Source organism: Boleophthalmus pectinirostris, unplaced genomic scaffold (assembly GCF_026225935.1).
Source record: "Boleophthalmus pectinirostris isolate CB_2022bp ecotype Guang Dong unplaced genomic scaffold, ASM2622593v1 HiC_scaffold_17, whole genome shotgun sequence".
Taxonomy (NCBI): Eukaryota; Metazoa; Chordata; class Actinopteri; order Gobiiformes; family Gobiidae; genus Boleophthalmus; species Boleophthalmus pectinirostris.
Window position 1 is genome coordinate 33856684 of NW_026571115.1, and position 23602 is coordinate 33880285.

Here is a 23602-nt window from a genome sequence, read left to right on the forward strand (position 1 = left end):
ATTATCCGTTTTTTTTCATTTTGGATTTGGAGACACATAATGAAGAAAATAGTTGTTTTTTAATTTTCTTATTTCTGGTTTTATATTGAAAAACACAAATGAACTAATGATACACGGATTCTCCAGGCCTGGAAAATTACATTCTCAATTTCCATGACCGTGGGAACCCTGGCAATCACATCTCCGCGGAGCCGAGCACGATCCGAACCACCCACCAGAAAATTTAACGCAGAAAATTTAACGCAACTCTGTTCAAACACGGACACGCCCCTCAACTCAACTCCCATTGGTCGGATTTGTCCTGCTCCAGAGTGAGTGACAGGTGGATTTAACCAATCACAGTGAAGTTTACAGCTTAAAGGTTCCGTTTAAGGCAGTATGAAGTGAACGTGGATTCTGACTGAAGCTCTAGGAAAATTTCGTTTAGGATTTTCGCTTCGCCGGCAATCGGACGAGAGCGGCCCAACCAATCTGAGCATCGTCGACGAGTAACGGAAAACATCTCAAAAAAACAAAAACAAACCACAATTCATTTTAATAAAGAGAACATTAAAAAGAAAATAGGACCACACGTTATAGCTGGCGATACAGGAGCACATTCAATCCATGCATATTACAGTTTGCATATGAAACCGAAAAAAAAAAAAAAAAAAACAGCTCGAAGCCTAAAAACCGATCCAAAACGGCGCCCTATCCTCTTCACGTCAACTCGTCGTATTTTTTTTTTTAACCCGACATGGAAAGTGACCAGGACGTCGACTATTAAATAATTGTTGCCGTGTTTGAGCGCGATAAGATTTGAATAGTCCGAAGCGAAACACCAGTGGGTCTGTCCTCCTCCGTCGCAGAGTTCCGGACCTGAATCCATGGCGGGAAATACAGCTTTTATGTGAATTCTCCTTAATCCGGGGGTTTGGCGTTGTTGGAATTGATGTTGAATAGTTTCCTGAAAATGGTGATATGTCAAGCCTTCTCGGGCAGTCCTGGCTTTTCTGTACAGCTAACAGTTCCGTTGGTTCCCGTTGGTACTGAAAGTAGCAGAGTCAGTAAAATCCATCGGAAAGGTAGGGCATCTGTGCGTTGGACAAACAGTTGGGAGAGAGTTGGACGGATGAAGATGGACTTAAAACGAAGGAAGGACAAAGGAGGGGTTCAAAGTGCTGCTCTGCACTGATTTTGGTTTCTCGGTTTTGGCTGTTCTGGGCGGGGCGGAGGGTAGGCGGGGCGAGGGGACAGGGGGCGGGGTCATGCGGGGGTCGGGGGCGGGGGGGGGGCGGGTGGAGGGGTCTTTAACTCCCGTAGTGCATGGTGTTGCTGGGGATGACCATCGGCGAGGCCATGGAGATGGCGGCGCCCCCCATGGTGAACTGGTTGGTGACGGGGTAGTAGTTGCCGCTGCTGCTGGGCCCCGACTGTCCCGTGGTGGCTCCTGGAGCAGAGACAGAGCACAAGGGGGGGGACACTTTTAACACGCTCACGCCTCATGTACGTCTATGGCAAAATGTTCAGCCGTTACCATGGAGACAGAGCGCACACATGAACCATTAAGTCTGAAAACTCAAGAGAAATTACAAAACGGATTTAAATGCTACTAGTTAGGTTCATCCTGTCGGAGAAAATGCAAATGCGAAGTGCCAATAGACGTCCAGAAGAGTCCCGCTGTAGGTGAACGTCACTTCCGGTTAATGGTTTTCTCTGGCAAAATGTGTGTGTAAATGTGTGTCGTATTCTCCAGCAGCTTCGTAAATCTGCCCCATCGCCAAATCTTCAACCAACAAGGTCCACGAAGGATAAACATTCTAACATGAAGAATTTATCCACAACTATCAAGAGAAGAAAGATGAAAACTTAAAGGCAAAAAATGACGATGCATTAGTGAACTACTGAACAAAACTAAAGTCATGGTCATGAATAAAACACAACTTGTTCACTCAGACTGATTCGACAATTAAAATTAAAAATTTATTTCATGATGTCGATATTAGCATAGATAGAAGGATCCATGCAGTTTGAATACGAGACATCTCTAGCAGCATAACAGTAGTTTTGCTCAGTGTGTCACTAATGCGTCATCGTTATTTCCTTTAAGTTTTCGTCTTTCTTCCCTTGATAGTTGTGGATAAATTCTTCATGTTAGAATGTTTATCCTTTATGGACCTTGTTGGTTGAAGATTTGGTGATGGGGCAGATTTATGAAGCTGGTGGAGAGCAGGTGAGACATTTTACGCAGAAAATCATTAACTGGAAGTTCCGCAAACCTACAGACTGGAATTTCCGGCCGTTGTGAAAAAGGTCTACAGTTATAGTTTGACTCACCAGGTACAGTCTGCACATTTCTGGAGGTGGCGCATCACCTTCATGATTCCATGGAATATATTGAATAAAGTTAAAACTTCAATCTCCATGGAGATATACTGTATGTTTATGCCATACTGTGGAATATTATAGACAGAGGAAGAACGATTCCATGGAAACAAGCAGGAGAAGGCCCTCCAGGGACTAGTGATGGGCATTCGATGAAATTTTCTTAATCGATCGTCGGAAGAATTAACAATCGATTATCGATTAATCATTAACGTTTTTATATTAAAATGATCATCGTTATTATTACTATCTGCACTACTAATCTGCAGAAATAAATTCAACTTTACGACATATAAACCGTGATGACTCTAGAGCCACATCAGCCCGTTTGACATTATAATGTGTTTAATTCAGTTTTGTGCAACTCTCACAGAAACAAAACTTAAAACCACATCACTAATTTGCATAAACTAAGCGAAGATAAAACTACAGCTCTTGTGTCGCTGATGCGGTTCAATTTCTGTCAGATTAAAAGACATGACTCAGGTGAATACAGGTTAGTGTGACCAGATTTGTGTTTGTCAAAACCAGGACACCGTACGGGGGGAGGGAGGTGGGGACTCGTCATCGACATTGAGCAACTCTCACCTGGTAAAACTTTTTCCCACTGGACACCGAAACATATGTGCTGCTTTATAAACTGTGCACATGGACTCACACTTGTCCCGAACGCAACGGAAAGTGTGGAATTTCTTGTACAAATCATCGTTAAATACACATTTGTGCTTCGGTACGTTGCAGACTGACCCACTGTTTGTGTCTCGCTCCTTCTGATGCAGAGACACATGTACACACCTGTTTGGTCAAACTACGCACAGCAACCTACATTCGGTTTGTCGATTAAAATGAACGTAATCGATGAAATTCTTAATGATCAATTATCGATTAATCATGCCCATCCCTACTCCAGACCTAGTAAAAGATGCAAGTCTCCTCACAGTAAGGAGACATGTTTTTCAATGCTTTTGCAATAAAAAATAAAATAAATAAAAATAAAAAATGTTTAGTTTTTTTTTTTTTTTTTTTACTGTATTTTGGTTTCATACTGTGTCTTAAAACTGTGGTATGTTTTTTTGTTAATGAGTGTCTAACTAATAATAAAGGAGGAGAGCTACAAACAAGTTCGACAGACTTAAATACTTAAGTCTTTCTGTTCAAATCAAAAAACTACAAGCTTTAAACAGTTGGATATGTGGATATGTGTTGAGCCCTCGATAGACACTGGCACCACTGAAACATCCCACAACCACAATCTGTTTGTTTGTTTCTTCTTTAAAATGTTTTAAATAAATAGAACTTGAGAAACATCAACAGTGATACTGGGGCCAGATAAAACGATGAGTCATTCTTTGCATATTTGAATCTGAATTGATATGTATGTGTGTCTGTGTGTCCGTGCGTGTGTGTATGATTGTGTGTCTGTGTGTGTGTGTGCGGTCACTCACCCTGGACGATGCCCGTGCTCATGATGGAGCCCATCCTGGAGTGAGTGTGGTTCACGATGCCTGTGTTCACTGCACACAGAGGACACGTCAGAGAGCCACAGACGCCCGCGTGCGCCATGCAAACTGCTACGCAACAGCTCGCCACCATGCACCTAACGCAGTATCCTCACAAGTACTGCTACTGTCTAACGCAGTATTCTCACAGGTACTGCTACTGGCCGATGCAGGATTCTCACAAGTACGCTAGTAGTGCAATTGTATTTGGGATTTATTTGGAAAAACATGAAGATTCAGTGTACATTTGAAACACTTTTGTATAAAAATATGAGGAGGCTGGAATATCGACTGCTAAAATAACCAAAACAAAACAAAACAAAAATATCACATGCATTTCTGAACATGACTGTAGAGGTTTTAAAGAGGCTGTACCCAATTTACTTTCAAGTAATAAAGTACCAGAACTGATGTATTTTAACTGTGGCTCTGTGCGCTGTAAGCATGCTAGTGTTTGTTTACCGTATTTTCTGCACTATAGGGCGCTCTGGATTATAAGGTGCACTGTCATTGAATGGTCTATTTTCGAACACAACAGTTAGATAAGTCAGTCAAACATTATTTAACGTGTTCACAATAACTCTCAACTTTGTTCAGCTGTAGCACGTAAAAAAAAAAAAAATACTGTGAGAGCGGTAAATTGTTAGTGTATTCACAATAACTCAGAATTGTTCAAACAGCGATTACGGTGTCCAGCATGCCCGCATCCCTCTCGTCATTATCTGGCAGTTCAGTGATGATACATGCATCAAGAATCTCAGACTTCCGGTCACTGTGCAATGCATACTGGGAAGGATTTTCCGCCAAAAAACGTCATGTTTGTTTTCCCAGTGGGATGCGTCTATTGACAAAGCCGATATTTTCTAGTCTTTTGAACCATATTGCTTTTATTTCTGGTTCTGATATTGTCATATTTTAGTTATGGGATTCATAATGTTGTGGTTGTTGGATCCTAACAGCAGAAAACGGCTCGAGAAATTTGTTTACGAACTTCATAACTGCAAAAGGGAATCAGATGTGTGTGACTGCAAACCTCCGTTCAAACTGTTTACCTTCCTAACGGAACTGAATAATAGTGAAAGGTGAAGGCGACGGGCAGGATTGATCCATGATAAGGACGAAAAAGGAAACCTTTGACTGCCTAAATCATCCCAAGTTTGCAGTGAACATTCTGTATGTGGAGCTCCATCAAAGCAAAATCCCGATCCTTCGCTCAGCCTTGGTTACGAATTTAAAAAGTCAACGCCAAAGTGAAAGGCACCAGCTGTTCGCCAAGAAACACCTTCCACTTCTTCCACTGCAAAGAGACCAAGACGTGATGTTGCTGTAAAACCACAAGAACAAGAAAGTGTGAGCTCAGTCTGTTTGTCTTCTGCACCTCTCACTTAACGGGATTTTGGTTTGTTGGCGCTCCACACACAAAATGTTCACTGCAAACTCAGGAAACTTTTGGCTACCTAAGAAATCATCCTTTTTTGTCCTTCCTGTGGATCAATCCTGCCCATCGCCTTCACCTTTCACTATGTTTCAATTCCGTTGGGAAGAGAAACAGTTTGAACGGAGGTTTGAGTCACACACATCTGATTCCCTTTTGCATTTTATGGAGTTCGCAAACTTCCGACGCCCATTTCTCGAGCCGTTTTCCGCTGTTCCACTGGACATCCAACAACCACACAATTACGATGTCCAAATCCCAAAACTAAAATATGACAATATCAGAACCAGAAAATGCGCAATGACAGGAAGTCCGAAATTTGTGATGCATGTATTCCGGTCTTGGTGAAAGCTCGGACCACAGTTGATACTGATCCTTAGCCCGGGCGTCCACGATCCGTTGGCAGATCGTGGCGCAAGTCGCTCGGCGCTGTCTCCCTGTCTTGGTGAATGTGCGTTCTCCTTCTCTCATCCACTGCTCCCATGCAGCTCGCACTTTCACTTTATAACAGCCTTGAGTTTAAAGTGGGCGTTGTGAGCATGTCTCTTGACAGGTGCATTTTGATATTAAAAGGAATCACAGTATGTATTACTCCGTGATGCTCCGGACTTCGGGAGCCGTAATACTGCAAGTGGTGCGGCTTTGTAGTTTACTAAAGTCGTACTAAGACACCCCAATAAATTCATATATAAGGCGCTCTGGATTATAAGGCGTGTGGTCGTTTTTTGATGAAATTAATGGCTTTTAAGTGCACCCTATAGTGCAGAAAATATGGTAATATTATTGTACTATTATGAATAACACTTAAAAATTCATAATAGTGGTGAATAATTAGGGCGGTTGAAATGCGTCAGGAACATGTTTGAACACTTTTAAAGACAGTAAAAATCAGGTACAGCGCCTTTAACTACAAGTAAACCAGGCTTCATACACACATTACAAATACAGTCGCTAAATCGTGACCGTTCATGTTGCGAGTTACACAATGTCAGGGGTTAAACATGGCAGTACATGGTAGTAGTACAGGGTAAAGTACTATTCCAACACTGGTGAAGGGAGGAGGTAGGAGTACAACTGCATGGTTTAGTACAGGAGGACGGGATGAGCATTAGTAACACCGACTTTTACACTGCAAAAACACAGCCACGCAGGTTCAAATGACTCACAGGATCATATCAAATGGACTTGTTTCCGTTAGTTTGTTATTCCACTGATATTTACTTGTTAGAGGTAGACTTTAAAGGTTCTATATTACACAAAATGGACTCTTGTGAACTTTTAAGTCATGTTATAATGTTGTTACCTCGACAAAAACAGACCTGGAGTTGTGTTTTGTTTCATTCTGTCTACATCTCCAAAACTCAAAATTTTCTGTTCCACCTTGTGATGTCGTGGTAGTTTAACTTAACAGCTCCTTTTACTTTTTGTTCAGAAGAGATTGTCAATTCCAGGTCTAAAATTATCCGAGCGATTCAAATGAAGGTGTATGAAGTTTAAAAACAGTTTTTAAACTTTCTTTAAAGTGGACTAAGCGAATGTGATGTCACCCACAGACAGTATATGTTGGTGTGAATCATTTCCGTCATAATCCCAAGAATTCAAGTAAAAACATTCATGTCTGCACTGAAATGAATCATGGGATATGTAGTTCCCAATGTTTATAAGCTGTTGCTACTATAAAACAATGCATTTAAGCAAAGGAACTTGTGATCAGTGTTGGGAAGGTGACTTTTAAAATGTATTCCCCTACAGATTACAGATTACATACCCCAAAATGTAGTTTGTAACGTAATCCGTTAAATTACTTAAAGTGAGTAACGTAATCTGAATACTTTGGATTACTTGATATTGTCATGTTTTTTAAACTACATGAATGTACCAACCACATCCTGAAAATTCTTGTTTGTTCTCTTCAAATTGGTCCTGGTTTGGTCCTGGTTTAGTCCTGGTTTAGTCCTGGTTTTAGTCCTGGTTTTAGTCCTGGTTTTAGACCTGGTTTTAGACCTGGTTTTAGACCTGGTTTTAGACCTGGTTTAGTCCTGGTTTTAGTCCTGGTTTAGTCCTGGTTTAGTCCTGGTTTTAGTCCTGGTTTTAGTCCTGGTTTAGTCCTGGTTTTAGTCCTGGTTTTAGTCCTGGTTTAGACCTGGTTTTAGTCCTGGTTTTAGTCCTGGTTTAGTCCTGGTTTAGTTTAGACCTAGTTTAGACCTGGTTTAGACCTGGTTTAGTCCTGGTTTAGACCTGGTTTAGTCCTGGTTTTAGTCCTGGTTTTAGTCCTGGTTTAGTCCTGGTTTAGACCTAGTTTAGACCTGGTTTAGACCTCATTTTAGTCCTGGTTTAGACCTGGTTTAGACCTCATTTTAGTCCTGGTTTAGACCTGGTTTAGACCTAGTTTAGACCTAGTTTAGACCTGGTTTAGACCTGGTTTAGTCCTGGTTTTAGTCCTGGTTTTAGTCCTGGTTTTAGTCCTGGTTTAGTCCTGGTTTAGTCCTGGTTTAGTCCTGGTTTAGACCTCGTTTTAGTCCTGGTTTTAGTCCTGGTTTAGACCTAGTTTAGACCTGGTTTAGACCTGGTTTAGTCCTAGTTTAGACCTCGTTTTAGTCCTGGTTTTAGTCCTGGTTTAGACCTAGTTTAGACCTAGTTTAGACCTGGTTTAGACCTGGTTTAGACCTGGTTTAGACCTCGTTTTAGTCCTGGTTTTAGTCCTAGTTTAGTCCTTAGAGTTTGTGCGTGAAACATGTGCGAACGAAACAAAACACAACTCCGGGTCTGTTTGTGATGAGGAAACAACATTAGAACACACTGTAGATCAGAAAATAGTGTAATACGAGCCCTTTGAAAGTGGATGAACCAATAGAAATCAGGTAAAATGAGGTTTTCAGTCATTTCTACTCAGTCAGTGATGAGTTTGGGTTTGAATGGTTTGAATGGAATGGAAGCGAGCGGTTTGGAGAAGACGCAAAGCTTAGGACAAAGAAATTTGAGGATAATTTTACGCTAAACGGCAATGATGAAAAGTCTGTGTTGTTTACGTTCAGAAAAATATTGAAATTTGTATAAAAAAGAAAAAAAAAGAAAAAGAAAATCCTGATAGCCTGCTTGCCCCTATGGAAATGTTACTGCTTCGCCCGGAATGTTCCACAGTATGGCATTAGAAGAATCTCCACGGAGACAAGAGAACGAGTTACAGGTCAGCTCTGTGGAGAGGTGAGCCTGTTCATTGTAAAAAAAACAACAAAAAAACAACAAAACACCAAACAAACATATTTTTCAAGATATTTTTGAGCAATTAAAGCACATATAATTAAGAAATGCACATGTATAAGTTTAATGCCGTACTGCGGAACATTCCAAGCAGGTGACGCGCCTTTCAAGTTAGTGTCGAAACCTAAAAAAAAAAAAAAAGTCGTATAATTCAGTGTAATCGAGCTGCCTGCTGTGAGCTGGAGTCAGTTGAACCAAGGGCGTGTGTGTCTAGGCCTGTCACGATCGGAACAGAATATGGATTTATTTTAGGATTTTTTTGGTCATTGCACTTTTTCAATGCACAACAGGAACATTTTTGGTGATTTTTTATATATTTTTTTGGCTATATAAAAGATTTGAGCTGCACAAGGTTGAATAAGTATGACTCATTACAGACGCTAAGCACTAAAGTGTTTCATTGTGCTTCTTATTTACTGCAGCTCATTGTGTTTAAAGGTCTTCTGTTACGCAAACAGACCTGGAGCTGTGTTTTGTTTCCTTCACGTGTTTGAGTAAAGCTTTATTATTACTCTGTTTACATCTCCAAAGCTCAAAATGTTATGTTCCGTTTTGTGATGTCGTGTAGTGGTAGTTTTTTAAGTTAAAGTAAAGATCCTTTTGACCTTTTTGTTCAGTAAAGATTGGGAAATCCAGAGCTGAAATCATCCAAATTATTCGAGTGAAAGCGTAGGTGGAGCACTTCCTGTACAGACTCGACTCGTGGAAAAAGTTTGGAAACATGCGATGACGACTTCGTTCCCGACATAAAACCACAGAACTACAATAAAATCTGAAGTTGAACCCAAGATGGTGCTCAATGGCGCATGGGCCCAAAAATAAATTTCTCTCAATGACTGAAAGGTTTTAATTTTTCATTCCACACTCTTCTCTCTAATTTAATGTCTCTCTCTATTTTTTTTATTAGTCGTCCGGATCGTATCAGAAGGGCGACCCAACGACCACGCCCTGAACGACCGGAATTATTTTTAAGAAGAATAAATGTTTACATGATCGAGGCATAAATTAATTCGACGTTTGGAAACATGCGATGACAACTTCCGGTGTAGTTCCCGACACTGAGCTCGCCGACCGACTGCGATAAAACCGTAGAACTATAATAAAATCTGAAGTTGATGGCGACTCAAAATGGCGTTGTGTTGTTTTCAGTGGTCTGTGCTCATTGGCGCATGGGCCCAAAAATAATTTTCTCTTTCACATTTACGTCCTCAATGACTGGGTTCGTTTCATCGAGGTTTTCATTTTTCATTCCGCACTCTTCTCTCTAATTTAATGTCTCTCTCTTTTTAATTTTATGATGATTATTTATTAATAATAATAATAATGCATCAGTTTTATACAGCGCTTTTTTGGACACTCAAAGACATCTTTATTCATTCACTCCAGACCCGGTGGTGGTAAGCTACTCTTGTAGCCACAGCTGCCCTGGGACAGACTGACGGAAAGATCTATGTTTTGATTTGTTTGTGTTGTGATTTTATAATGTATTTCTTATTCGGTAAAGCAATTTGAATTACTTAATTATCATCACTCAATCCGGGCGAGCTCCTTCCATCCGTGTGACGTCTGTAACGTGCACGGCGTGGAGAGTTTGGACCAATCAGAGTGAGAGCTGCGAGAGCGGAGCTAGAGCGGACTCAGAGTGGGGCTAGGCCAAGTCTGACAAAGCTAACTTTTAGTCGTGTTGAGGATTTAAACGTTGATGTTGTTAAAATAGAAAAGAATCTGTTGTGAGAGCTGTCGGTGCCCAGCTGAACACGGGCAGAATGAACTCCCCAAAAAATGCTTTGTGTTCTATGGGAGAATTTTTTCTGGGCCCAAAGCTCCCAGGAGCTGCAGTACCTGGAGCGGCCACTAGTCGGTCTCAAGCCCGGACAGAGGAGGAGGGAATTATCCAGTTTTTATTACAGATCCATGGATAAAACCCATTGAATTAAACGTGATCAGCGGTAAAATGAGGACTGCATACGTATGTGCTGTTGGGAATCATCTCGAATTTGGCGTCTCATCTCCTCTAATCGCATGAACCCAGTGCGCTCGGAGTTGTGTGTCAGTGGGGAAAAGATGAAAACTGAGGTATGGACATAATTGTTGATCAGCCGAACATAATGGAACGTTACACTGGCCATGTTTACAAGTTGTTTTTTTAATTCCAAATTAATAGTTCTGAATTAAAATATTCTCCTTCGATTTTACCTGGAAATAATAATTCTGAAATGAGGTTTACATGGAAAACACGTTAAATCGTCTTTATTTAATTCTGCTCGACGTCTGGGGGTGGGGAAGGGTTCTGATTGGACCGGCTTTTTCGTCATCTCGGTTTGTCGTTACGCCACGGACACAAACGCGATCCAAACTTTTTTCGCAGTGGTTCCGATGATAATTGCGCAGCAGATTGAGAATTGTCTCATCACGCTTTACGTCTGTCGGCTGAGGAGGAGAAGGGAAGACTGTCGGAGAAGGGAGGAAGAAGACAAACTGAGTCGACGGCTGCTCTACCTCAGCCCACTCCCACATCCCGCTCACAAATCAAAAGAGACGTGGATGAAAGTCCGAAGCCAGGACTGGGTGAGCCGGATCGTCCGGATTGCGCTAGAATGTCAACCGAACGAGTGTGCTCTCAACGACCGCAGTTATTTTTAAGAAGAATAAACGTTTACATGATCGAGGAAGAAATGAATTTGGCTTTAAAATTGGAATAAACCAACCAATTACATCGGAATTAAGTTTAATTCTGAACAATAATGCTCATTAGGAATCAAGTGTTTACATGGTCTTTTTAAAGCGGAATACATTTTTATTCTGAATTAAATTATTTTTATGTGGAATTAAAGCTCTCATGTAAATGCGGCGACTGACATGTAGATGAAGAAAACTGGGACATTTTCTCATGTTTCCTAGATTTTACCAAACTTACTAACGTGAACAGAACCCGCCGGAAATTGTCATCGCATGTTTCCAAACGTCTCCCTGGTTTGTGGTATAAGTGTGATTAGAACCTATTACCACATGACATCACAAGGTGGAACAGTGTTTTCTGTTTGAGAAAAGAACTAAATCTGCAGGGTTTGTGCGTTAAACTTGTGAATGAAACAAAACACAACTCCAGGTCTGTTTGGAATGAAGAAATTATAACATAGACCAGTAAATACCATAGTGATAGTTGTACATTTTGTGGTTTAAATCAGCTTTTGGGTTATTACGTTATCGTTTCTCGTGGACATTTACTTGAGGAAGTGATCGTGACAGGCCTGCGTGTGTCTGTGCAGTGCGTTTGTGTTTGTGTGTGGACTACAGAGAGCATGCATTGAGTGTGGAGAGGAGGCCGTTGGTGTGGACATAACTGTTTTCGGGCTGGGCAGCGGGCTTTCTCTGGGCCTCTGTTCCTACTTGCTCCCCACTACACCATGTGCCCTGAGCGGGAGTGAAGCCTGGAGGAGTGCAGTTCGTACCCAGCGGGATGAGGTTGTTGTGGGAGGCCGGCGTGCCGCTGCCGATCACCGTGCTCAGGTCGTAGGCTGTGGGCATCCCTGCAAATACACACACGATTTACACAGTTTTATTACACACACACGATTGTTTAAATGAAAAAAAAAAAAAAAAAAAAAAAAACGGATAAAAGACTGAACCAGGACTGAACCAGGACCAGAACATGTCTGGGACTCGGACCTGGGACTCGGACCTGGGACTCGGACCTGGGACTCGGACCTGGGACTCGGACCTGGGACTCGGACCTGGGACTCGGACCTGGGACTCAGGCCGAGACTGAGACCGTGACTGAGACCGTGACTGAGACCGTGACTGAGACCGTGACTGAGACCGTGACTGAGACCGTGACTGAGACCGAGACTGACTGAGACCATGACTGAGACCGGGCCTGAGGCCGGGACCAGACCAGGACTGAAAACTGTTTAGTCCTGCTTTAGTCCTGTTTAAGTCCTGCTTTAGTCCTGCTTTAGTCCTGCTTTAGTCCTTTTGTAGACCTGGTTTAGACCTGGTTTAGACCTGGTTTAGTCCATATGTGGTGCAAAAGTTTGGCATCACAGTTTAAGTCACATAAACGGGAATCGGTCGTTATCAGTTTTTTTCCATTATGAATTTAAACACAAAATCGAAAACTGAAAAAAAAAATATATATATATATATATCCTTTATACATCTTTTTCAGTGAAGTCGACTAAAACACGTCCTGTGGATTCTGTCCTGTGATCGGTTTGTCGTCTAAAAGGGGGTGTGGCAAAACTATTGTGACCGTGTACCTGACCTAAACAAATGCACAGGAGTTTGAGCAAAACAACTAGGAAACAATGGATTTGGATGTGAAAAGGTGGATTAATGAGTCATTAGTCATGAGTCATTAGTGAGTCATGAGTCGCTCCCAAATCACCATCTACTCACACCACACGTCCTCCATTCTGCCACAGAGACGCTTATATTCTACAAAAAATAACCAACTAAAACAGGTTTTCGACAACTAAGAAACCATCAACCGATGAACTGACTAAAGGCTTACTTCCTTACAGTTTAAAAAACAGGGGTATTTAAAATTTGAGGAAGTCTGGTTTGAGAAAATCTCAAGCAAAGGTCTAGGACATTAAAGCAGAAGTAGCCTAGTTTTATCAGTGTCTGAATGTATGAACAATAGACTGTCAAATCAACGAAAATACAAGTTAAAAAAACATTTCAACAAAATGTGTTAACACTGAAACACACAGTAGGTCTACATTTGATATAGAGCTGCAGTTTAAAATTAATTAGACATAAATAAATAATCTAAATGGCTAAATTGTGCATAATCATTGTGCAATAATAATAACTGTGCATCCTTCGTTCATTTGTTTTTCAATTTAAAACCAAAAATAAGAAAACAAAAACACTATTATTTTCTTCATTATTTGTCTCAAAAATCTAAATGAAAAAAAAAAAAAACAGATAACGATTTGTTTTTTCAGGTTTCGATTTTGTGTTTAAATGAATAATGGAAAAAACGGAGAACGGCCGTTTCCCGTTTACGTGACTTAAACTGCAGTACTGGACTAAACCAGGACTAAACCAGGACTAAACCAGGACTAAACCAGGACTAAACCAGGACTAAACCAGGACTAAACCAGGACTGAACCAGGGCTAACAGGACTAAACTAGGACTAAACCAGGACTAAACCAGGGCTGAACCAGGACTAAACCAGGACTAAACCAGGACTGAACCAGGACTGAACCAGGACTGAACCAGGACTGAACCAGGACTGAACCAGGACTAAACCAGGAGTGAACCAGGACTAAAACAGGACTAAACCAGAACTGAACCAGGACTGAACCAGGAGTAAACCAGGAGTAAACCAGGACTAAACTGGTCTCAGTCCTGATCACCCAACAGTCTACACGGGCGCACCTCCGGGCCCATCCCGACACTCCTGGTTCAGTCCTGGTTCAGTCCTGGTTCAGTCCTGGTTCAGTCCTGGTTCAGTCCTGGTTCAGTCCTGGTTCACAGTTTAAGTCACGAACACGGGAAACAGCCGTTATCTGTTTTTTTCCATTATTCACTTAAACACAAAATCGAAAACTGAAAAAAACTGAATCATTATCTGTTTTTTCATTTTAATTTTGAAGACAAATAATGAAGAAAATTGTAGTTTTTTCGTTTTCTTACTTTTGGTTTTATTTTGAAAAACGAATGAACAAATGATACACGACTTGTGCATCTTAAAACAAAGTGCTTAATTTCACAAAAAGGAAAAAAGAATAGCAGCTTGATTTTCCCTTTTTCTTTACATTTCACACTTCAACTTAACAGTCTCAAAACATTTTTCAACCAATATCTTAAAACCTCTATCCTCTGTGTCTGGATTCAGAGTTGCGGTCGCCTTGAATGCACAGATTTGATTGGCTCAGCAGCGTCACGTGGGCGGCTTAACTCGCACACGATTTTTTTTTATGTTCCTTGGTCCATTAATACAGCGCTGTAAAGTTTAGAGTCTAAACTGAATAGGCCCTATAAGATTTATCTTGTTTTTGTTCATGTCGGATTTGTTTTTAAACATGTGCCGCCGTAATGAAAATGAATGAATAAAAGAGCAGGTGGTGCAGGTGTCAGACATCACAGTTCTGTTTATTATCCAACCTTAGACCGGGAAGAGTCATGCTCTGGTTTTATTGCTGTGGCAGGACCTGCAGTACAACAACTCTCCAGAAGAGGGCAGCGCGTTTTGCTGAATATTCAGTGAAAGTTTGGAGAGGCACCTTTGACTGAATATGAAAGACTCTATGCAAATTAAGCAGACCAGCAACTGACAAACTGATCTGAAACTCTGTAGGATATATGAAGCAGCACGAGCCAAGGGATTTTTATAAACAGTAGACGCTTAATTTTCCTGTCACAGAGTTGTTAGATATGCACAAGTCTTTATTTGGTGCGCTCAGTTGCTGTGGGGCTGAAGTGCACTACACAGTCTGGTTTAAATGGATCAGATGTAAATACCAAACTAAACCAGAGCCACACCAAACATTTCTCCAGAAACGAAGCAAACTTCATTTGCAGTGTTGGGAGAAACGTGTTATAAAAGTAATGAATTACTGTAATGTGTTGCTTTTTGCTCTAACAGAGTAATGTGGAATTACAGGGAAAAAGTTTTTTATATTTTACTCGGTACAAATGTCAGTAACGCGCATTATAATAAATTTTTAACCTGGATTGAAGTGGTGGATTTTTCTTCTTACAAATTTGCTAAAATCACCACGAGACACCCCGTCTGCAAGGCACTTCCAATTTCTAGTCCATGATTGGTCCTGGTTTGGTCCTGGTTTAGTCCTGGGTTAGACCTGGCTTAGACCTGGGTCAGTTCTGGTTTAAACCTGGTTTAATCCTGGTTCAGATCTGGTTTAGATCTAGTTTAAATCTAGTTTAGACCTAATTTAGACCTAATTTAGTCCTGGTTCAGCTCTGGTTTAGATCTAGTTTAGACCTAGTTTAGTCCTGGTTCAGTCCTGGTTCAGCTCTGGTTTAGTCCCGGTTCAGCTCTGGCTAATCCTGGTTCAGTCCTGGTTCAGTCCTGGTTGGTTCAGTCCTGGTTCAGTCCTGGATTAGCTCTGGTTTAGTCCTGGATTAGCTCTGGTTTAGCTCTGGTTCAGCTCTGGTTCAGCTCTGGTTCAGCTCTGGTTTAGCTCTGGTTTAGCTCTGGTTTAGCTCTGGTTTAGCTCTGGTTTAGCTCTGGTTTAGCTCTCGGTTCAGTCCTGGTTTAGTCCCTTTACAGCACAAAAGTTCCGCATCTTCGCAGTTATTTTGGTGCGAGTAACTTAAAAGTAAAACAATAGTCGTGTCATATTTTACACTTTAAAACACAGTAATATTGTAAAGTAACGAATCACTTTGAAATGACAGAAACACGTCATAAAATAACACATTACAGTTTTAAAGTCACTTGCCTGACAGTGTTCATTTGTGACGCACAGCAGAGTTCACTTTAATCACATCATGAGTGAACACGCCCTGAGTTTTAGTTTGTATTACAATCACATTTACTCCTGAGAGACAGACAGACGGACGGACAGAGGGACGGAGGGAGGGAGGACACATCCACATTTCCCTCCGTCACAGTAAAAGGAACGGGCCGTGCCTCAGTGTGAATTAAACGAATGAGGATATGAGAGCTTCCATTAGGACATTGTTCATAGAAAATGTAGTCAGACCTGTATTTATCCTGTCACTTCTTCTAGAAAAGATTCTCCTTCTGTTCTTTCCGTCATCGGCTTTGACGGCCCAAATGTCACCCATAATCCTTTGCTCCAGGCTATAGTCATGATTCTGTCAAGTCTTTATGAACCATCTTTAATCATGTGTGAGCCTGTGGAGGGGGTGAGCGTGTATGTGGGTGTATGTGGGTGTATGTGTGCTGTGTTGTGGAGGGGTGTGTGGCGTTTTACTGCCATAATTTTGATTTAGTTTTTATTTAATTCTTGAATAATATGTAATATGCACATCAAGAATCTCTGACTTCCGGTCATTGCGCAGTGCATACTGGGAAGGAGTTTGCAGCGAACATTTTGTATGTGGAGCGCCAACAAAGTGGGATCCTGTTTGTTAAGCGAGAGGTGCAGAAGACAAACAGACTGAGCTCACAAATCCGTGTATCATTCCTTCATTCGTTTTTCAATAGAAAATCAAAAATAAGAAAATGAAAAAACAACAGTTTTCTTCATTATTTGTCTTCAAGGCCAAAATGAAAAAACAGATAATGATTTGTCTTTTTCAGTTTTCGATTTTGTGTCCGGAACCAGAGCGGGACTAGAGCGGGACTAGAGCGGGACTAGAGCGGGACTAGAGCGGGACTAGAGCGGACTCTGAGCTTTGACTCCGAGCCTCAGCTTCAAGCTCCGGCCCTGCCGTGGGATCTGAGCCTCCGATCTGGTCCACTAGAGGTCAGTGTTTGTCCGAGGCCTCAAGGGCCGTTCACACCAAGGCGTCAAAGCGTCCAGTTTCAATGTAAAGTCTATGTGGACGCGCGACTAGAGCGTCCTGCGTTTTTGCGGCACGTTTTCGGCATCAGCGCAGCGCGAATCTGGCGTTGACGCGGCGCATCTTGAGCGCTTTGGCTTCGGCGGTCTAGACGCGCGTCCAAGGCGTCAGCGTCAAGAATTTGAAAATGCTGAACTTTTCGCGTCAGACGCGCCACGTCAACCAATCAGGGACGAGTATCCAGTGACGCAGCGACGTTATTATCAGGAAGAAAAACCCGAGAACCAGAGCGAGAACCACAAACATGAACGGAGAATAAATATATACGCCACAATCACCGAGCCGATCACGAGGACTACACCAGGACCGGACCAGGACTAAACCAGGACTAGACCCTGAAATAGACCGGGACTAGACTGGGACTAGACCAGGACTAGACCGGGACTGATCCAGTGTCATTAGTGGAGTATAAATATATCGACGACCCGATCTCCTCCGCTGATGTTTTATGTCATAAAAACACTCTCTCAGTCTGGTCTGACATCGTTTCAGGAAAAGATTGGGGCCGGGCTCTTGTTTCCAGGGCAATGGACGCGCGTCAAGTATTTCTCCCGTTCGTCCACGGCGTCAAAGACGGGGGTCGGGGGCGTCTAAACTCAAATGCAAAGGCGTCCAAATAGAGGCGTCAAGGCGTTTTTTGACGCTTTGGTGTGAACGGCCCTTCAGACACGTCGAACCATTTGAGACAATATTGCGACTGAGGTGTCAATGCTTCACGAGGCTCCATTCGCCCATCACTAGTAAAAAGAACTCTTTAGTGACTACACGAGGAGGTGGTGTGATATGGGGTTGGTTTGTGTGTGTGTGTGTGTGTGTGTGTATGTGTGTGTGTATGTGTGTGTGTATGTGTGTATGTTGGTGGTACAGACCTGATCCAGCCATGCCCTGGCCCATGCTGTAGGCTCCTGTGTTCCACATGTTCTCTGAGGGGGAGGTGTAGTGCGAGCCTGGAGGAGGGTTGGGGGTGGTGCCCGTGTACCTGCACACATATATACACACCATACACACAAACACACAAATAGAACATGAGTGCACCGTCAGAATCAAACTCAGACCATTTAATTCACCCCAAATAGTATAGAAAAGGAGGTACTGTATTTTCCGGGCTATTAGGCGCTCTGGATTATAAGGCACACTGTCATTAAAGGGTCTATTTTCTAACTTTTTTCACAAATAAATCGCACCGGACTTTAAAGGAAACACAACAGTTGGATGGGTGAGTGGTTTTGTTTGTTTGTTCGTTCACGATGACTCTGGGCTTTGTTCAGTTGTGGCGTGTAGGGAGGGTGCTGTCTGGGGCCGCTGGATTGTCGGCGTGTTCGCAGTGACTCAGTTGTTCAGTTGTGTCTAGAAGCGGCACATTGCGCTCGCTTTTTCGGTCCGTTCCTCGTCGGCGTGGAGTGATGAGTGTGTCTGTGGGTGTTTTTCACCGCGCGGTCACTGTCTGCTCCGTGTGTGTTTCTGTGTTCTGTAGGTGGTGCAGCTTTGTAGTTTACTGAAGTCGTGCTGGATTCGTGTATCGGGCGCTCTGGATTGCGGGGAGCACGGTCGTTTTTTTTACAAAGGATGTCCCAGAGTATTTTAAGAGACGTGCAACATCCACTAAACTCAGAGTTTCAGCTGCTTCCCTCTGGTCAGAGGCTTTTAGTCCCAAGATCTAGAACGAATCGTTTTAAAAGGAGCTTCGTTCCGGCTGCGATCGTACTTATGAATAAACTGTAATCTATTTATCTAAGATTGTGTGTTTTAACATATTTAATATTTACTGTGATTTTAGCCAAGCGTGATGGATGATTTTAATTGGTTGTTTATGGAACAAACCATTCTGCACTGGAGCTCTGTAACACTATTTTGTAATTGTGATTTTATGTGTGTTTTGTGGATGAATGAAATGTGAAATGTGGAACCTGTCTCTCAAATCTGCAAAGCAAATTTACCTACGGGTACGAATAAAGCAACCTAACCTAACCTTTTTTGATGGGGTTTGAGGCTTAAGAGCGTGTCTAATAGCCCAGAAAATACGGTAAACATTTTTGTATCATTACAGCACTAAGGGACAGACTCAATACTCAATACTGAATCCGTGTAATCGCTCAGTGGTCCATGTGCGTACACTAGTCTACGTGCTCTTACACTAGTTCTGACACAGCTCAAAATCATTCTAAAGTTTCAAGAAAGGTTCATTTCTGTTCCGTGAATGGTTCTTTTTTAGTATCGATACCTGCTCAAATGAGTATCTACTTTCGCTTCTACTTTTAGTCACGTCCGTTAGTGTCAGTTCAGTCGGGTGACATGAGCAGAAAGTTCACGACCTTTGCGTTAAAAACCTAAATCGCTGTTATCTTTAATCTCTACACCTTCCTGGCATCGTGTCACTTCACTTTTCCAAATGCTTGCCTCCGTCGAGATGTTATCATTTTGCCTATAACGTTCCGTTATAAGTGTTTTTTATTGCTGAAAAATACCTTGGGAAAACACCTCTCCACTGATCTGACTTGTAACTTTGCCTTTTGGAGTTTGCTACAAGTTTAAGCTTTGTGGAACATTCCAGGCAAAGCACTAAATTGATGATGTTGATTGGAGACAAAGCGGCGGCTAGTGCTGTACCAGAAAAGTTACACGGTGCAGCTTTAACACAAATAATACGATAAGAGTTGCCTACTAGAACACAACACGACACTGTAGTCTGTGCTGTTTGTGCGGTTAAACGGTAAATATGTTGATGCAATAGTAGCGCAGAGGTACGTGTTGTTCTGTTACCTCGCGCGCATTCCTGTTGCATGTACATTTTTACATATTGCTTCACTGTACTTGCGGTTAGATGGCTGCTAAACTGCATTTTGTTGCGCTTGTACAAGTCTAATGACAATATTTTTCAATCTAATCTCATGTGAAAATGATTGCAGTGGACCTATAAGCAAAAGTATGCAAAAATATGACCACATGTGACAATCTTTAAATACTGTTCATTCATATTTCATAGTTGAGCTGGGAAAAAACGCGAGTGTGTCGTCTAGGGATGCAACGATACAGTTTTCGTTACAGATTTGATACGTATCTCGATACACGGGTCACGATATCGGTTTGATTTCAATATGTTTTAAGACGTAAAAAAAAAAAACATGTAATTTTTTCTGTTAATGAGTATAATATAATAACACTAAGGTCGGGTATCATTAAGAAGTTGCTGATATGATACATACATTTCTCGATACTGTGCACTTTCGATTTGATGCGATATATTTCAAATCGATTCGATACGGTTCAATAAAAAATAAAGGCTAAATCGTGGCTGTGATACTAAAAGTCTTTGTTACACCACTTCTTGTGCAAACTGAATATGAAACACAAACGTTTTAATCATCAAAACTGAAAATGTCAAACGTGTCGTCGCATTAATGAGTTTCCTTCCACTGAACAAGCAACAAAACTGTAGCGCTGAAACAAAATTATTTAGTAAAATGTACCAAAAATTACACTTACAAATACTCGATAGAGCAGCCCACTATATATATATATATATATATATATATATATATATATATATATATATATATATATATACATATATATATATATATATATATATATATATATACATATATATATATATATATATATATATATCAAGACTCTATCATCACATTAAACGATACGATATATTGATAATTCAATATTTCTGCACATCTCTAATAACACTGTGATATTAACAGTATTGGGAAGGTGACTTTTAAAATGTAATCCCCTACAGATTACAGATTACATACCCCAAAATGTAGTTTGTAACGTAATCCATTAAATTACTTAAAGTGAGTAACGTAATCTGAATACTTTGGATTACTTGATTTTCTGTAGAGAAGCAAAGACTCGGATATCTTCACATAAGATGTTTTGTCTGCTAAAAGAAAATAAAAAGCCCAGTCTTTCCTTAACCGTATTAAAAATATTATTGATAGAAAGGTTTCGTCCTGTTAAATCCTGCTTTAGTCCTGTTTTAGTACTGGTTTACATCTGGTTTAGTACTGGTTTAGATCTGGTTTAGTACTGGTTTAGATCTGGTTTAGTCCCGGTTTAGATCTAGTTTAGATCTGGTTTAGACCTGGTTTTAGACCTGGTTTAGATCTGGTTTAGTAATGGTTTAGACCTGGTTTAGATCTAGTTTAGACCTGGTTTTAGCCCTGGTTTAGACCTGGTTTAGATATAGTTTAGATCTGGTTTAGATCTAGTTTAGACCTGGTTTTAGCCCTGGTTTAGACCTGGTTTTAGATCTGGTTTAGTCCTGGTTTAGACCTGGTTTAGATCTAGTTTAGACCTGGTTTAGATCTAGTATAGACCTGGTTTTAGCCCTGGTTTAGCCCTGGTTTTAGACCTGGTTTAGCCCTGGTTTAGTCCTGGTTTAGTCCTGGTTTAGATATAGTTTAGACCTGGTTTAGATCTAGTTTAGACCTGGTTTTAGCCCTGGTTTAGACCTGGTTTAGTCCTGGTTTAGTCCTGGTTTAGTCCTGGTTTAGTCCTGGTTTAGATCTAAGTTAGACCTGGTTTTAGTCCTGGTTTTGACCTGGGTTCAGTCCTGGTTCAATCCTGATTTAGTCCTGGTTTAGTCTTGGTTTTTGTCCTGGTTTACGTAACTCTGGTACATGTAATCTGTTACTCCCCAACACTGGATATTAATGAAACATTACATACATTACACAAAGTAGAACTACTGTACAGTTGTAGTTTATATGTGAAGTGTTTTAGTTTATTTGGTTCAATGATTTACAGCATTTTTATTCAGAGAAAATAAGAACAGAGCTTTCTCGGGCTATTTTATATTTCATAATACAGCCAGTCTACTCTTAATACGGACTGTAGAGGAGTTACACGATCAGATTTCTTTGTTGATTTCTTTTCATTTCCTCCTAAGTCTGAGTTCACACAGACTCCTGTCGGTGCTGCTCTGCCTCGACTCCAACAGCAGCAGAGACAGACAGCAGCTCCTCACACACTCACCTGCTCTTTTTTACATACACTGCGCTCTAACATCCTCTTTATGAACACAAAAACTATTACACAGAAATGTCTCAACAGACCGTTTTCTGAGTAAAACTTATGAGATCGTGTCTAAGAAAAAGATCGTGTATATTGCGAGTCGCATTGCGGGTGCTTATACGAGCGCATTTGATGTAAAGCCAAAAGCAAATAGAACGTATTTAAAAAGTTAAAAGTTAATATCTTTGTCGTTCCTGAGTCTCTGTTAGAATATTTCAGTTCTTATCGAGCGGTTTTCTTGCTGCATCTGAGGAGGACACTCTGATTACCGTTTCTTTTTTGGACCAAAAATAAATGACAACACAGCGCACAGGACACGTATATCGACCGAACACCTGTATCGAACAATTCGTTATTATATGGAACATCGTTGCATCCCTTGTAGGGGTGTGCAAAAATATTGATATATCGTATTGTTTAATGTGATGTTACAGTGTCGATATTGGGGGCTGCTGTATCGATATACCGCCAAGAGTATTTTTTGGTATATTTTACTCAGTTATTTTGTTACAGTGATACAGTTTTGCTGCTTGTTTAGAGGAAGGAAACTAATTTATGCAACACATTTGACATTTTCAGTGTTTTGATTACAGTGTTTGTGTTTCATATGAACTTTGCACAAGAAGTGGTTTAACAAAGACTTTTAGTATCACAGCCATGATTTAGCCTTTATTTTTTATTGAACCTTATCAAATCGATTTGAAATATATTGTATCGGACTGAAAGTGCACTGTATCGAGGAAACTTTTTAATAATACCCAGCCCTATTCCCTCGTGTCCTCTTCTTATAACAGGACTGTTGTGTGTGTACAGTGTGTGTGTGTGTGTGGGGTCTGACCTGAAGAAGGGGTTCTTGAGGTCCAGCAGGTTACTCGACTTGGATCCGGTCTGGTCCACCTGGGCCACTATACTGATGTCGTAACTTTGTCTGAGAGAGAGAGAGAGAGAGCACTATTAAAACCACATACCGTATTTTCCGGGCTATTAGACGCGCTCTTAAGCCTGCAACCCCATCAAAAAATGACCGCGCGCCACAATCCAGAGCGCCCTATACACGAATCCACTCGGGTGTCCCAACACGACTTCAGTAAACTACAAAGCCGCACCACCCACAGAACACACAAACACACACGGAGCAGACAGCGACCGCACAGAGAAAAACACCCACAGACACACTCATCACTCCACGCCGACGAGGAACGGAATGGAGGAACGAACCAAAAAAGCGAGTGCAATTTGCTTTTCTGAGCCACAACTGAACAACTGAGTCACTGCGAACACGCCGACAATCCAGCGGTCCCAGACAGCACCCTCCCTACACGCCACAACTGAACAAAGCCCAGAGTCACCGTGAACGCACCAAACAAACAAAACCACTCACCCATCCAACTGTTGTGTTTCCTTTAAAGTCCGGTGCGGTTTATTTGTGAAAAAAATTTGAAAATAGACCATTTAATGACAGTGCGTCTTATAATCCAGAGCGCCTAATAGCCCGGAAAATAC

General features: G+C 41.3%; 1 protein-coding gene across 3 annotated transcripts in view; it reads right to left on the reverse strand.

The window, feature by feature from the left end:
* Positions 1-1245: 1245 nt before the first annotated feature.
* carm1 (coactivator-associated arginine methyltransferase 1) overlaps positions 1246-23602 on the reverse strand; it is a 57261-nt gene continuing 34904 nt past the window's right edge. Inside the window, exons 12-16 of one of the 3 annotated variants that reach the window (XM_055152783.1) lie at positions 22938-23027; positions 17938-18047; positions 11904-12089; positions 3810-3878; positions 1246-1429 (exon numbers count right to left, since the gene is read on the reverse strand). In XM_055152783.1, coding sequence (XP_055008758.1) covers positions 1290-1429; positions 3810-3878; positions 11904-12089; positions 17938-18047; positions 22938-23027 — 595 coding nt within the window. In that variant the 3' untranslated portion in view covers positions 1246-1289. Of the gene's footprint in view, positions 1430-3809; positions 3879-7637; positions 7865-7921; positions 12090-17937; positions 18048-22937; positions 23028-23602 lie in introns of those variants that run through there. The other 2 variants (XM_055152784.1, XR_008632056.1) reach the window with 2 other exon arrangements.